This window comes from Dasypus novemcinctus, chromosome 23 (assembly GCF_030445035.2).
Source record: "Dasypus novemcinctus isolate mDasNov1 chromosome 23, mDasNov1.1.hap2, whole genome shotgun sequence".
Taxonomy (NCBI): domain Eukaryota; kingdom Metazoa; phylum Chordata; class Mammalia; order Cingulata; family Dasypodidae; genus Dasypus; species Dasypus novemcinctus.
Genome location: NC_080695.1, coordinates 56,440,386 through 56,455,048, shown reverse-complemented (window position 1 = coordinate 56,455,048; position 14,663 = coordinate 56,440,386). Strand labels below are relative to the sequence as shown.

At 50.1% G+C, this 14,663-nt stretch overlaps 1 protein-coding gene across 1 annotated transcript in view; it reads left to right on the top strand.

Moving 5' to 3' along the window:
- LOC101414346 (BOS complex subunit NOMO1) overlaps positions 1-14,663 on the top strand; it is a 55,373-nt gene that overhangs the window by 37,430 nt on the left and 3,280 nt on the right. Inside the window, exons 19-29 of the mRNA XM_004471884.5 lie at positions 201-419; positions 524-606; positions 1,384-1,543; positions 1,656-1,782; positions 3,312-3,425; positions 4,272-4,399; positions 5,314-5,455; positions 8,295-8,378; positions 9,519-9,629; positions 11,496-11,597; positions 12,938-13,057. Of these exons, the coding sequence (XP_004471941.2) occupies positions 201-419; positions 524-606; positions 1,384-1,543; positions 1,656-1,782; positions 3,312-3,425; positions 4,272-4,399; positions 5,314-5,455; positions 8,295-8,378; positions 9,519-9,629; positions 11,496-11,597; positions 12,938-13,057 (1,390 nt within the window). The remainder of the gene's footprint in view (positions 1-200; positions 420-523; positions 607-1,383; positions 1,544-1,655; positions 1,783-3,311; positions 3,426-4,271; positions 4,400-5,313; positions 5,456-8,294; positions 8,379-9,518; positions 9,630-11,495; positions 11,598-12,937; positions 13,058-14,663) is intronic.

The window sequence follows — 14,663 nt, the reverse complement described above, 5'->3', positions numbered from 1 at the left end:
TCACTTTTTATTTTTTAAAACTATAAGCTTATACAAAACAGGAGAAGCACGTGCCACTTTGGTGTCATTGTAAGATGTTTGGCCACCTGCTGAGCCAGCTCTGGTTCCCTGAGGAGTCGGTCCTCGTAGAAATGTCAAGATCCCACTGGCCGCAGGGAGACGTGGCCACACCCACGTGGCCCCCCCCCTCTCTCCTCCAGGTCCTCCATTGACAGTGAGCCGGCCCTGGTCCTAGGCCCGCTGCGGTCCGTGCAGGAGCTGCGGAGGGAGCAGCAGCTGGCTGAGATCGAGAGCCGCAGGCAGGAGAGGGAGAAGAACAGCCGAGGAGACGGAGGGGAGGGCGGCGCCAAAGCTCCCGTGCAAGAGATGGTGGATGAGCTCCAGGGCCCCTTCTCCTACGACTTCTCTTACTGGGCACGGTAAGCTTCCGCGTGCTTTTCTCTCCTGCCCGGTCCCCGGCTCTGACCTTCTTTCTTGTGGGAGGGGCAGAACCAGCCAGACTGAAGCCTTTGTGTTATTTTAGGTCTGGAGAGAAAATCACTGTTACGCCCTCGTCTAAAGAGCTGCTCTTCTACCCCCCCTCCATGGAAGCCGTCGTCAGTGGAGGTAAATATGGCTCAGAGCAAATGACACACGTTTCCGACTGTTCCTTTGCCTGCATTAGACATTTGTTTTGTAGGTCTTTGTAAGCCACCTCCAACCCTCTTGGCAGGTAGATGCTACTATGTGAATGAATGAATGCATGAAAGGTCTAAATCAATAAAAGTAAGTTTTGCCATTAGAATCGAGGTGATCTTTAGAAAAGGAGTTGGTTTTCTTTGACCTTGTTGGGTTGACCTCAGAAGGCAGGCAAACAGTAAAACCATCAATTACTGAATTGTTCTTCATACGTGTGAACCGTTTATGTTCTTTACATTTTTCGGCAGGGGTCACGGGAGAGTCTTTTTGGGAATGGATAATTCTAAGTAGTTGCTTATGGGGTATTTATCTTTTGCCCCCTGATTCCATGCTTTACAGGTTCATTAAATACTGTGTACTGATTTGGTGAGGGTGTGGAAGTGGACAGTGCTAAGAGCTGGCTTTCTAGCGGGCAGGCTCTTTGGATCAGTCTTCTGCCTTGGGTCCTCTCAAGACTGAGTTCATAGCCTCCTCTCTGCTGAAAGAGAGATTTTCAGCCTCTGTCAGATGACCCTGCTAAATTCCTTGCCTCTGAGCAAGGTCTTTCGGGGATGCGCGAGGCTTGGGCCACTTGCAGGTGTCGCAGCTTCTGATATATTACATAACCTCATTTGTAGCTAACTTCGACTTTCTCAGTTCTGGAACTGCAGGCTCCCTTCCCTTGGTCCCCAAGTCCAGACTTCTGTTTCTTTCCTCCCTTTTTAGAAAGCTGCCCGGGGAAGCTGATCGAGATCCATGGGAAAGCAGGCCTGTTCTTAGAAGGGCAGATCCACCCGGAGTTGGAAGGGGTGGAGATTGTCATCAGTGAAAAGGGCGCCAGTTCACCCCTGATCACTGTCTTCACTGACGACAAAGGTACCTACAGGTAAACGTGCGATTCGGAATCCTTGGCCGGGGAGCACTTGGCGAGCCCATGTCCTGGGGGCGGGTGGTGCTTCTGCCGGGCCACTCGCAGCATGTCGCTCCCTTTGCTCCAGCGTGGGCCCCCTGCACAGCGACCTGGACTACACCATCACCTCCCAGAAGGAGGGCTACGTTCTCACCGCCGTGGAGGGAACCGTAGGCGACTTCAAGGCGTACGCCTTGGCAGGCGTGAGCTTCGAGGTAACGCTGTGCTCTTTTCTTAGAAAACACTTTTATTGACGTATAACGACGATCAAGTCTGTCTATTTAGTAAAGGCTACGATTTGATAAATTTTGACGTGTGAACACAGCCATGAAAATACCACCCAAATCAAAATCATGAACATACTCGTCACCCCCGGAGTTTCCCTGTGCCCCTTGCTGATCCCTTCTTCCCCCATTCCCAGGCAATCGGCAACCCGCTTTCTCGATGAGTTTTCATTTTCTAGAGTTTCATACAAATGGAATCATGTAGAAAGTGCTCTCTTTTGTTGTTTTTTTTTGTTTTTTTGGGGGGGTGTCTGGCTTCTTTCACAACATCATTTGGAGATCTGTTGACCAGAGGATGTTTGTGTACCTTTCAGGGAGAGCGTTAAGCTTTCATCGCTGACTGCTCTGTGTCGAAGGACACAGAATGTTCCTATGATGGTGTTTGAAGTCTTTCTCTCTTTTCCTAGTCCTTGGGAAGAGGCTTGTGGTGTAACATACAAAGTGAACCCGGGGATCCATCAGGCTGGATATTTACAACCTAGAGGCCACAGGAAAAAAATGACAGATTGCATCACATAAAAATTGAAAATTCTGTATTGCAGAATACTTTTAAACCAAATTCAAAGAGATCCAAACCAGGAAGAAATATTTGGCCCATAAATAACATCCCCACCTTACAAAGAGCCCCTACAAATGGATAAGAAAAAGACCAGTAGAAATAAACCAAGAAAGGCTTTGAAAAGGCAGTTCATAGAAGTAATGCAGATGACTAATAAACCGAAGAAATGCTCAGCCTCCTTGGTTACTGGGAAAATGCAAAGGAAGTTGCCATCAATATTGCTTTTTAGGTTTAGATTTACAATTACAACAATATCCATTTTTTGGTGAGCATGTATTTACCCCACACACAGATCATTCATAGACCGTAACTGGTCACAACCTCTTTGGAATGCAATTTGGTAGTAGCTTTCTGAATTTAAAGTGCCCATATCCAACAGTTTTCCTTCTAGGAATTGATTATTCAGAAATAGAGAAAAACTCAAGTGCACGAAGAGACATGTTTCAAGGCCATTTAGATTGTCTTTCCTTCTCCACCACAAAAATAGGTGGCTGGGCCACGTGCTGCGGTTTGCCGACCCCTTCTTTAGAATGCTGTGCTGCTGCAAAGAGGCAGCGTGGCAGCGCTCCACGGACGGAGGGGAGGCACGCTACGCACCTCTGTGTAACGTGCCATTCTTGTTTCACCTCCTCCGCCTCACCCCCCCATCAACTTGCCAGTCTGTCACCAGTATATGTAATGTTTATAAAGTGTTCATACTATTTATAAAGGGCACACAGAAAGTTCTGGAAGGCTACATATATTGGTTACCCCTGGGGATGAATAATAGATTTCCTCCTCCCCCATCCCCAATGAATAATAATAAACGGAAAAGAGCCCCGTCGGCCTGGCCTCTTGGTGCAGAGTTACCGTCACGGCGAAAGTGCGCGAACCTCGCTGTGTGCTGCTTTCTCACCCCCAGATCAAGGCGGAAGATGACCAGCCCCTCCCTGGGGTCCTGCTCTCGCTCAGCGGCGGCCTGTTCCGCTCCAACCTCCTGACCCAGGACAACGGCATCCTGACCTTCTCCAACCTGGTAACGTGGCCTTCCACGATTCTGCCCCTGGAGGGACGGGGAGGCTGCCCCCGCCATGTAGACAGTTCTTGACAACGTGAGAACAGAAACCCGACTTGGCGTGTTTTCACTTTCCCCGGGGCCAGATCTAATTAGAGGGCTGCTCGTGCTAGAGCTGACGCTTCCACGGGCGCTCCTTGTCTTCTGGTCACCCATTTGTCACTTAGACAACGTAGTTAATTACCCTGGCACAGCGGCTCCTCCCGCGGTGTCCCTTTGCTCTCCCACCAGCGCGTGTTGTCGGTAGTGTTGGTGGTGGTTTGCTCGTGCTGCTTCTGTGGAGCACGTTCCGTGTGGGTAGCACCCGTCTTTCATTAGAGCTGTGGTCTGACGCCCTGAGGGGCGGGCTCAGGGCATGTGCTATAATCGGCTGTCTTGTCCGTCATGAGCATAAAGTTGACGATCATAGGGATGTTGCAAAGGGGTGGTGGGATGTGTCAGGGAGGTCACACGCTTTGTAGTGGTAACACACTCCACTTTGAATCTTCCTGCTATTTACTCGCTGTGTCATCTCGGGCAAGTTACTTTACCTCTCTGAGCCTCAGTCTCTTCACCCAAAAAATTGAAATGCGGTTTCTACTGCACAGGGCTGTTGTTGGCACAGAGCGATCGCAGCTGCCTTCGTTATCCCTGTGACGGCCGGTCCTGTGATTATTTACTGTGGCGATAGGGGGACCACTTCCGTCTGTCTAGGGAGCCCTGCACCTCTTGTGGCATCATCCTGGTCGATCAGAACTGGAGCTGTCCCTGCTTTAGCCCCGTCCCCGGGTGGGGTGCCTCAGCTCAGTGTGGGGGTGTCTCCCGCAGAGCCCTGGGCAGTATTACTTCAAGCCCATGATGAAGGAGTTCCGGTTCGAGCCGTCCTCGCAGATGATCGAGGTGCAGGAGGGCCAGACCCTGAGGATCGCCATCACGGGCTTCCGCACGGCCTACAGGTGAGCGCCGGCCGGCTGCCAGCCGGGCTGTCCCCACGGCCCGTGCCGCCGGCGCGCTGCTTTCAGCTGGGAGACTGGGGACATCCAGGTTTTGTGAGGCCCAGGGACTTTCGACCGCCACTCTTCCCTGCTAATGGCGCAAACTAGCCTTTCAGCCACAGATTTCCTATTTTGAAATTGGCTTGAGCGGGCCTGTTTCGTTGCTTTAAAATTGTACTTTTAGAAGAAGTTTTACACTTGTGTTAAATCTTCAAAAGGAGGAAATGCATTCAGTTAAGTAAAGATTTAGAATGTCGAATGCATGCAAAGCATATTCGAGGTAGTTTCCCTCCCTTCCGTGTCTCCCAGCCCCCCAGATGCCCCTTCCAGGAGGCACCCAGTATTTCCAGCTTTTCTGTAATGCTTCCAGAGACAGTTGATGCAAATACTAGCCCAGTCTGTCTTTTACCTATTTATCTACCCATCCGTGTACACACAAATTTTTATATGCATATACAAAAGCACTTGAGAAATAATCAGAGTAGGTTTAGAAAAATAGGCCCATTTCAGAATGTGTGGAGTGAATGGGAAAGTGATTTATTTCCTGTTTATTGAATGCTCCATTATTTAAGATAAAGCTTAGCAAAAATAAACTAGGATTAAATAAAGCGTAGCCCATTTTAGTTCCTTTTTTCCGGAGCCTCCCTCAAAATATCTGAAAAGAGGCATAGATTGTGGCATATCCCTCTGGCAGGAAGGTTAGATTTGGAAGTGGCACTGCCAGAACGGAATTGCCGGGGTCATTGGAGTACATTCTCCACCAGGCTCTCGCACCCCATGAATCATTGGTAAATGCAGGACACTCTGCCTGGGTCCTTTGTGTGCCTCAGGACACCAAGCGGCTCTGATGGGTGTTTCTTCTCTTGACACTACAGTTGCTATGGAACAGTTTCTTCTTTAAACGGAGACCCAGAACAGGGCGTTGCCGTGGAAGCAGTGGGACAGAACGACTGTAGCATTTATGGAGAAGACACCGTGACAGATGAAGAGGGCAGATTCAGATTACGTGGATTACTGGTGAGACCTTGAGCATGTTTTGTTAGTGGCAGTTTTTCATACTGTCTTGGCATCTTCGGCGTAACCAGACAGCTGGGAGTGGGCTGGGTGAGGCTCTGAACCCTCCAGTGTCCATCCCAGTGGGCACCTTTTACCCAAATACCGCTTGAAAACCGTAGGCTTGGTGCCACCTTGACCTAGCATTGGGCGGTTATGCCTTAGGCTGGGAGTCTCAAACCACCTGTCTGCAGGACTAGCATGGGTAGACCATAGGGAGTGGTGGGGACTCTGGTGAACTGGAGAGGACAAGGTCCAAGGAGAGGCACCAGCTCCCTCTTGGTTCCAGCTTGTTATCAGTCATGGCAAGACAGGTTCATTGTTGCCAGATAGTTTGAGGCTTTCAGAAATTCAGATTTCCAAGTGAAAACTCTTGATTTTTAAATATTAACAACTAATTTTTTAAAAGCCCACAACTTCTTTGCTTGGGCCAAATTAAAAATAAAAACAACTGATTTGTACTTACGGCTACTAAATTATAACACCTGGCCTAGGATTTGTGGTGCTTTTTCCCCTTGATTTTTATTTGCTGGTGCATCCATTTGTTCATCAGCTCATTGGGCAGAGTCCAAGTGTGTGTTGTAGACGTCACCGAGGGCCGCGGGGTTTCAGACGCGCTCACTGGCTGGGCTGGTCACCCACGGGCCGCAGTCACGTGCGCTGAGGTCCCGTCTGTTCGCCTCCTCATTTATCCAGGGGGGTGGAGACAAGAGTACGTGTGTCTGGCACCCCCACTCTCAGGTGTCAGGGTGGGAGGTCACGTGGTGAACACACGGTTCCCAAACCAAAGGAGGCGGAGGGACTTGGGGGCAGTGGGGGCTAAGGACTGACATACACGGGCTCTTAGCATCCGTGGGGAGGGCTCCCCGTGCCCTGCGCCACTCACCACTCCCCTTCTTTTGGTGGGTTTTTATCAGATTCATCGGTACGATGGTTAGCTTGTCACCCAGAGGTGACAGGTTTCCTGCTGATGCTTATTTTCTGCTCTGTGGGAAGACCCAGCTCCTGCGACACAAGCTGCCATGGTTACTTCCAGATATTCCCAAGGCATGGGAGAGTGCCTCTGCTGTCCCCAGCGCTGGGCGCCTTCTTGTCACAGAGGGAGAACGTGCGGGCGGCGGGGCAGCACGACGTCCAGCTTCCTCCCTCCGGCTGCTGGGAGAGGCAGCAGGAGAGGTCGCTAGGGCCAGGCTCTCAGCCTCGCGGTCAGCACAAGCACCGCCTCTGCGATTTCATCCCGTGTTCACCGCGCAAACGTCCCTCCTCTCCCGTCACCGCGCAAATGCCCTTGCCCTCCAGTCTGCCTGGGTTTGAATCCTGCGCTGTCATTTCTTCAGGGGGTGAAACATATACTTCAGGAAGTGTTTGTCCTTTCTGTGCCTGTCTCACCTGTGAAATGAGGGTAAGAATAGTATCTCCCCCATCGGATGGTGGTGACTGCTAAAGGAATTAATACAGCTGAAACACATAAAACGGTGGTGCCTGCGGAACGAGTTAATACAGGTGAAACACGTGGAAGGGTGGTGAACGCCGAATGAGTTAATGCAGCGGAAACGCCCTGAACAGTGCCTGGCACATACCCCAGCCACGTCTAGAATAACAAAACGTGAATATGAGAAGGACTCCTGCAGCCCCCCTGCAAGGCGGGATTCTCCCTTCCCTTGGTGGACCTCTGTTCTTTGCTGACCACACTCTTGTGGCCTCAAGAATGAAAGTTCCGCAGCACCTCCTGTGTGCCTCCCGGCACCTCGCTGGTCCAGACGTGCCCTTCCAAGCAGGTTTCAGTGCATTGGGCTGATACGGTTTCCTCCTCCCTGCGGCCGGTGCTCCCCAGGGCCCCTCCTCACTGGAGCCTTCAGAACTTCGTAGAGTCGCCCCCTTGTGGCAGGCAGCTGGTACCTTCCACGCGCAGAGCCTGCGTGAGCCCAGGTTCTGACGGCCCAGCCTTTGGGGTTTCTCCTCGAGGGTCTGGATTTGAGTCTGCCAGTCTCTGCAGGCGCCGAGCTGGAGGTCTGCTGTTGAAGGTTTCCTCGGGATTGCATCCCAGTTCCTAATCGAGTCCTCGAGTCAGTTGTATTGTTGGTGATCAGAAATTGTGTTAAAAGATTTTTTTTTTTTAATTTTAAAGTAATGTCTTTATTTTTGTACACATGATCGATGCCTCTAAATTCTAGCTGTTGAGTAAGAAGTGTGAAGAAGAAAGTATTCAAAGAAGGGAAAAAAAGGAGACCCTGTGTCCCCAAAGTAATATTCATTGTTAGCCTTTGGAAGTACCATTCTTGATACTACTCAGAGAGAGGGGCGGGGGCCAGCAAGGAGGTAATCATTTTACAAGAACAGGACCGTGTATGATCATGTTGCAGTTTTGAAATAGAAACTAAATTTAATTTCCCTCGGGTGGAAGAAAATGTAACTGAATTGGGATTGAAGGAATTGCAGAGCTTGGAGTACATGTCCCTTCGTTGTGGGTGCTTTTTTCATCTTTTATTGTGGTAAAATAGACATCACATGAAAATCATTTTAACCATTTCTAAGGGTACAATTCTGTACATTAAGTACATTGACAGTGTCATGCCTCCTTCACTGCTGCCTTATTTCCTGAATGTTTCCATCACCCTAAGCAGACGCTTGTACCACGAAGCAGCAACCCCCCCCTCCCCCAGCCCCCGGTACCCTCCACTCCTGGGGGCTCCTTCAAGCAGCCCCCGAGGCGGCTCCCGTGCTGCAGATGGGGAAGTCTCAGGACGTGCAGCAGACCTCCGCCAGGAGCCTTCTAGAGAGCTGACCCCGGGTCTCTTTGCAGCCGGGGTGCGTCTACCATGTCCAGCTCAAGGCAGAAGGCAACGACCACATCGAGCGGGCCCTGCCCCACCACCGGGTGATCGAGGTGAGGCGTCCACCTCTTCCGCGGCGTCTGGGGACGACGGCCTCCCTCTCGCCTCGTCCCTGGTGCTCCTCGAGCTGACTGTTGGGAAGAGCGGGGCGAGGCTTTCAGTCCTAGTTAGGGTCCTTTTAGAGCAGTGTCTTCCCCAGCAGCGTCTTAGGGGGTGTTTCTAATGAACAGCCCGCTATCCTGCCTCCGGCAAGGACATTCGAGCTGTTGTTTCCCACCCCACCCCCTCTTCCCCCGCCCACCCTGATCATCATCCTGCAAGTAAAGCGTCTTCAGGCCTAAGCATTGCAGATCCAGGGATGTGGTGAAGAGGACACGGGATGGGGCCACCCGCTTTCTGGACTCGGGTGACCTTAGTGTCCGCTGATGATCAGGGGCTTAGCTCACTCCGTCCCTGAAGAGGAGGCGCTCGGTTCTCAGTCTGCCCGTGAGTTAGGCTTTCTGCTCACTGACCAGCTCGCGTTTTCTAGACTCGAGGCCTTGGGGAGGAAGGGGTGCCTGCCCCTTGGGAGCCTTATTAGGTAGATGGTTCTGTGGGCTTGGGGTGGAGGATGGCGGGCAATTTAGGACTTTTTGTCCTAGAAAATGCATTTTCTTGATATTTTTACTGCATCCGGCATATTAAATGACTGTGAAGACTGTGTCTCACACCAAGATGCTTCCCAACTTCCGTGTTTTTCCTCTGCAGGGACTCAGGCCATGATACCAGCGGTCATATGGGCTGTGGCCAGGCAGGTGTGGAGGAGAGGGTGGGCCGTCCAGGCTCTCACAGACGGGCAAGCATGCCCCCCCAAAGGGGGCCGCTGGGACTGGGCTCCCTCAGCCCGTGGCCAGACAAGAGTGTCTTTCTCTCTCTTCAAGAGAAGCTAGAAAATCTGACATTGTAGATGAAATTTCCAGCTTTCCTAAATGTTGGCAACTAATTAAAACTTAACAACAAAATAGAGGCAGTACTTTGCCTGTCAAAGAAAATGTGCCTATGGGCCAGGTGCAGCCCCTGTGCTGTCAGGGCTTGACCTTGGACTTCAGTGGCAGACTTGGCTCCCTAGTATAGGAAATGAAGCGCACTGTGAGATGGTGACCTGGAAGAGAGGGTCCTCCTCCTGAACCCCAGAGACTCTTCTCTCTTTCTAGGTCGGGAATAATGACATCGACGATGTAAACATCATAGTTTTCCGGCAGATCAATCAGTTTGACTTAAGTGGAAACGTGATCACATCCTCCGAGTATCTTCCCACCTTATGGGTAAGCTAGAGACCAGCGTTTTGAGATGAATTTACCATGAGATTTCTTTTCTCTTTTCCCCTGGCTTTTAGACAAGCAGGAAGGGGATGCCTGTGCCCGTCTAGATCTTGCTAAAGGACTTTAGCATCCGCTGAGGGTAGGAAGGTGCTGCCGAGGGTGGGGTTGATATCTGAGAAACTCTGGTCCCGACTTGTGTTTGGGAGAGCGTGCGAAGGCTGGCGCGGCGTTGGCAAGAGCTGTTTCAGTGCGGGGGCTGTTTGCCAGCAGCCAGGCTTGGAAGGCTTGTAACAGAAGCCCAGTGAAGAATCAGCACAATCTAACGTGGAAAGACAACTGCGTGGCAAAATGCCTCGTGGTTTTTAAAATTCTATCCGGATAAGAGTGGTGGGAAGTGTCCTGGAAGCCAGACAGTACCCGGTCCTCTTGCCATCACCTGGAGGTACTTGCGTGTCACCTTGGGCAGGTCACTTCATCCCCACGTGCCTCGGTTTCCACCTCTGTAGAATAAGGAAGTTGGACTAAGTGACCTCTTAAGATCTCTTCCAGCTGTAACAAAATCTCCATGCCTGTGATTAGTGAAGAAATGTTTCCAAAATGCCCTGTGAGTCCTTGAAACATGAAGAATTGCCATGAGGGTGTATTGCTGGGATGCACTTGCAGTTTTATGTACAGTGAAGCACTTGGCTTGGGTGCGAATGTGTGCTTAGGTTTTCATCACCTCCTAAGCACCCTAGTGTCCAGGGGTTGCAAACCTGTCTGCTGCAGGGGCCCGGTGGGCAGTGTTGGAGCATAAAGAAGCACTTAAGGGTGGGGGCTGGAGGGGGTGGAGTAGTCTTCGGCCTCCTCTGATCGTTGCCCTGGTGGGTTTTTGGCCTGGGGTTGCCCTCCCTTCCCAATGTTTCAGAGGACCTGGGCATCAAATTATTTGAGATCTCCTGAATTTTAAGTATAGACACCAAATTAAAATGCACTTAAAACACTGTAGGGGGAATTTCCGGGTACACGTCTGTGGACTGGGATGTGGGCCAGAGGCTTCCAGTCGTTGCCTTTTGTTTTAGGAAAATCCCCCTTGATTTCTGTGTCATAAAACACAGGAAAATGGCAGCTCGTGCCCTGGGGAGGGACGGCTGGCCTCTCCTGTGGCCGGCGCGGGGTGGAGCCCTCATGGCCTTCCCCATGGCTGGGGCGGGCGGTCTCGTCCTCTCACGCCTGTTGCATACGCTGTTGAGATCAGGCAGCACAGCCAGGCTGGAGAGAAAGGCCGGCCAGCAACAAAGCACCAGCTTCTCGAGGCAGCCAGAGAACAAATGCAAAACAGGAACGCAAAGTGGGAGTTAAGGTTCCCATATCACCCAGAGGGGCAGCTTGAGGTGGGCAAGGTCCCCGCGAGCTGGGCTCGGCCCCAGGCTCCGCCGTCTGACTTAGCCTGAGCCAGTGCATCCTCCATTGTAAAGTGGGACAGTGAGGCTCCTCGTCTGTGGTTCAGGTTGATGATAATGATGGAAAGTGCCCTTGGCAGGCCTGCCTTGTCGTAGATGCTCAAGCCCTGTTAGCAGCTATTTTAGATCTCATCGCCGTCATCATAACGATTATTTGTTACTATTTTGAGTGATAACGTAGGTAGTCAGACTCTTTTTTTAAAACCTTCCATTTCTCTGCGTGGCATGAGAGTCTCCAACAACTGAGGAATGTCTTATGCATGGCCTCCCAGGGGGGGAAGTTTTTTCTTTCAAATATGCATGCTTCCAAAGATCCTTTCCCCTGCTTCCCTCCCCAAGAGATGTGCCATCCTGGGGGTGTCTGCAGTGAAATTGGTAATCATGTTGCAATTTCAAAGGCACATCCTGCTTTGTTTCTGCTCTCCAGGTGAAGCTTTACAAAAGTGAAAACCTCGACAATCCAATTCAGACCGTTTCCCTCGGCCAGTCCCTGTTCTTCCACTTCCCACCGCTGCTGCGAGACGGCGAGGTAACGCCACAGGCTCGGGCCCAGCGCCTGTCTTCATTCTACTAATTCCCCTGTTTAGTTTAAGGAAACACAATTCTTGCATTTTTTTGCCCAAATACCCTCCGTCCTGCAGAAATGGTTGACCTTGTGCTCGGAATCAAAGGGGGTTGGGCTCCGTGGGGATTCTTTTTCCTTAATGAGCTGGTTTTCTATTTACAAAAATAGAAATTCATGGCAGGAGATTTTGGAAAGAACAAAAACCAGACATAATCCCATCACCTAGAAATAACCACTATTAACAATGTCGAAAAGTACCCTTTCGGTAGTTTTTCATTGTGTGTGTACACGCGCAGGTGTGTAAACATACACATACGTGTATTCTAATATATAAAAATGAGACCATTCCAAACTTTGTTTTGTAGTCTGTGAAGAACAGATCATAAATCTTTCTCCCTGCCATTAAAAGCTTGTTGTACCATGATTTTTTATGATTGCATAGTATAAGAAATACCATAATTTACTTACCCAAAGCCCTAATCCTGGACAGGGCTTATTGACTGTGAAGTGTTTATCATCAACTGTAATTGGAGAGAGCAAACCGTTGTAATTGGCATGGCGGGCACAAACTTGGCAGAGAATCTGGTTCCTTTCCCTGGTGGGCTAAACTGAGGATGTTTTGGTGAACCTGAGAGGTGGCGCTCGCTCTCCCGGCTCCTCACCCCCGCTGCGGGCTGATGCACAGGGGCCTTTCTCTGCATGGAATGGCTGCAATTTTATGACATAATTTTGGGGCCTCCCCTCCCCAAACTTTTCCGTATGGGTGTTACCCTTCAAAATCGTCACTTTAGATAGCAGTTTTCCCATCTCAAGAGGCAACACGGCACTGGGTCACCCTCCTAGCCGGGCCCCTCCTAACTCCTCCAGACTTCGCTCACATCTGGAAAACGGTGGTAATTATCCCGACACGGCCAGCTTTCGTGGGCCTCGGGGGTGCGCGGCACCTGGCCCACGGCAGGGATTCAGCGCAGGGGGCTGTGACCGCCGCTGCTGCTGTTCCAGAGATGCTGTGTTCTTAGACCTTGCCAGTTTGAGAGCCACTTCCGTATCACCCGTTTAAAGAGTGCTGCAGGCTCTGGAAGGCTTGCCAAGGACCCCACGTCAGGGACTTTGGGGCACACTGTTGTTTGACGCAGTGAGAGCCCTGAGATTCCTACTCTGAAGTTAGCAACTTGGTGTGGGTATGTATGCCTGGGAGTTTCTTAAAAAATAAAAGCTGCTCTTTGTATGACAGCTCTGTGTTAGGTTTTAGTTTTGCCAGAACTCTCTTTCACAAAAGTAATTTTTTTATCCGTTATGCACAGAATTATGTTGTACTCCTGGACTCCACACTGCCCAGATCCCAGTATGACTACGTCTTGCCTCAAGTTTCTTTCACTGCAGTGGGCTACCATAAACATGTCACCTTAATTTTTAACCCTACGGTAAGTGAAGGGGGAGTTCAGAAAACAGATGGGGGTGGAGAGAGAGGGAAACTCCACGCGACCTGTGCTCCAGGTCACACGTACGGGTTGGAGGACTCCTGGGTAAAGGTCTCGCGTGGGGCACTTTGGCGTTCTAGAATTCTCCAGGTGCTCTTCTGTTTTTCCAAGCACTGCTCCCTCAGCTCCCTTTGAGGAGGAAAATGGCAAGAAGGGTGATGTTTAGATCATTGGCTCAGGTATGGTTTGGGGGGAGGGGGCTCCCCAGAGCTTCATGATCGGTGGTGCTATGTGCTTCCATCAGGAGGCCAGTGAGACCTGACCAGGTCAAACGTCTAGAACCAACTGCCAGATTACAGGAAATGTGGAGTTGGCAGGGCATGTAAATGAACCACGGGGTGGCAGTCAGCAAAATGTAGTGTGGAAGCGCTACAGGACAGACGGCCAGGAATCTGATTTCTTTTACCAATTATTGCAAGAGGAAAAAAATAGATAGAGGGGATGCCTCCAGATGGAAAGAAACTTGTTCTGTTTACCAACCAGTTGCCGCACATGGGCCTTACTGGACCCCACATTCACCAAATAGACTGTAAGAGCAGAATAAAGCAGAGCGGGTGCGGCACTTGCACATCAACGAGGTGATGGTTCAGAGCAGCAGCCTGCAGGGGACGCCCCCGAGGACTGAACGCACCCGTCAGCGACAACAGAAAGGGATTCCAGGGCTCCGTCTCTGTCCTGCTGGTTCTGAACTTGGTGGGGAGTGAGAAGGGAGCCCAGGAATCAAAACTCAAAAAGAGAACTTGGGCCTGTTGGCCACTGGGTTTGTCATCGTTCCTGGCTTTCAGTGGGAAGAATAAGAATTTTACTTTTTTTCTTGGTAAAGGAACTGTGTGCGGGACCCTTACATGTAGATGATCATCCCAGATAAGATCCCTAGAAGAGACATTCCTAATTCCCCATTTATAGCTCCGTAGCACTGTGTTGTGTGGCTATACCAGAGCATGTGCAGTTAGTCCTCTCCTGATGGAGCCTTGAGTTGTTCTACTGTTTTGCTGTTAGAAATAATCCTTTAATGAATTGCCTTATGTGTACGTGGTTTTGAGTTTCTGCCAGTGTATTCTTGGAATAAATTCCTGGCAGTGGAGTTGCTGGATCAAAGGGTAAATGCATATAATTTTGCTTGATATTGCCAGTTCCCTTCCACTGGGGTTGTACTATTTGTCATTCCCCCAGCAATGTATGAGAGTACCTTTTTTCCCAACAGAGTATGTTCTCAAATTTTTGAGTTTTTTAGCATCATAGATGAGAAGTGGTATCTCAGTGTAGTTTAATGTGCATTTTCCTTATCTTTTCCTATGGTTAGGAGCCATTAGTTTGTTTTTACCAGTGAACTGCTTATTTCTCTAGCCCCTTTTTCTTATACGGAAGTTGGTCTTTTTGTTTCATTTTAGAAACTCTTTGTATTTTAGAGCTATTTACCCTTTGTGATATTTGTTTTACACATTTTTCCCAGTTTATCGCTTTTCACTTTGGTTATGCAAAAATTAATTCTGTTTCCAAGTTAAATGCACTACTCTTCTCTTGCTTTTGGATTTTGAGCCCCAGTTAG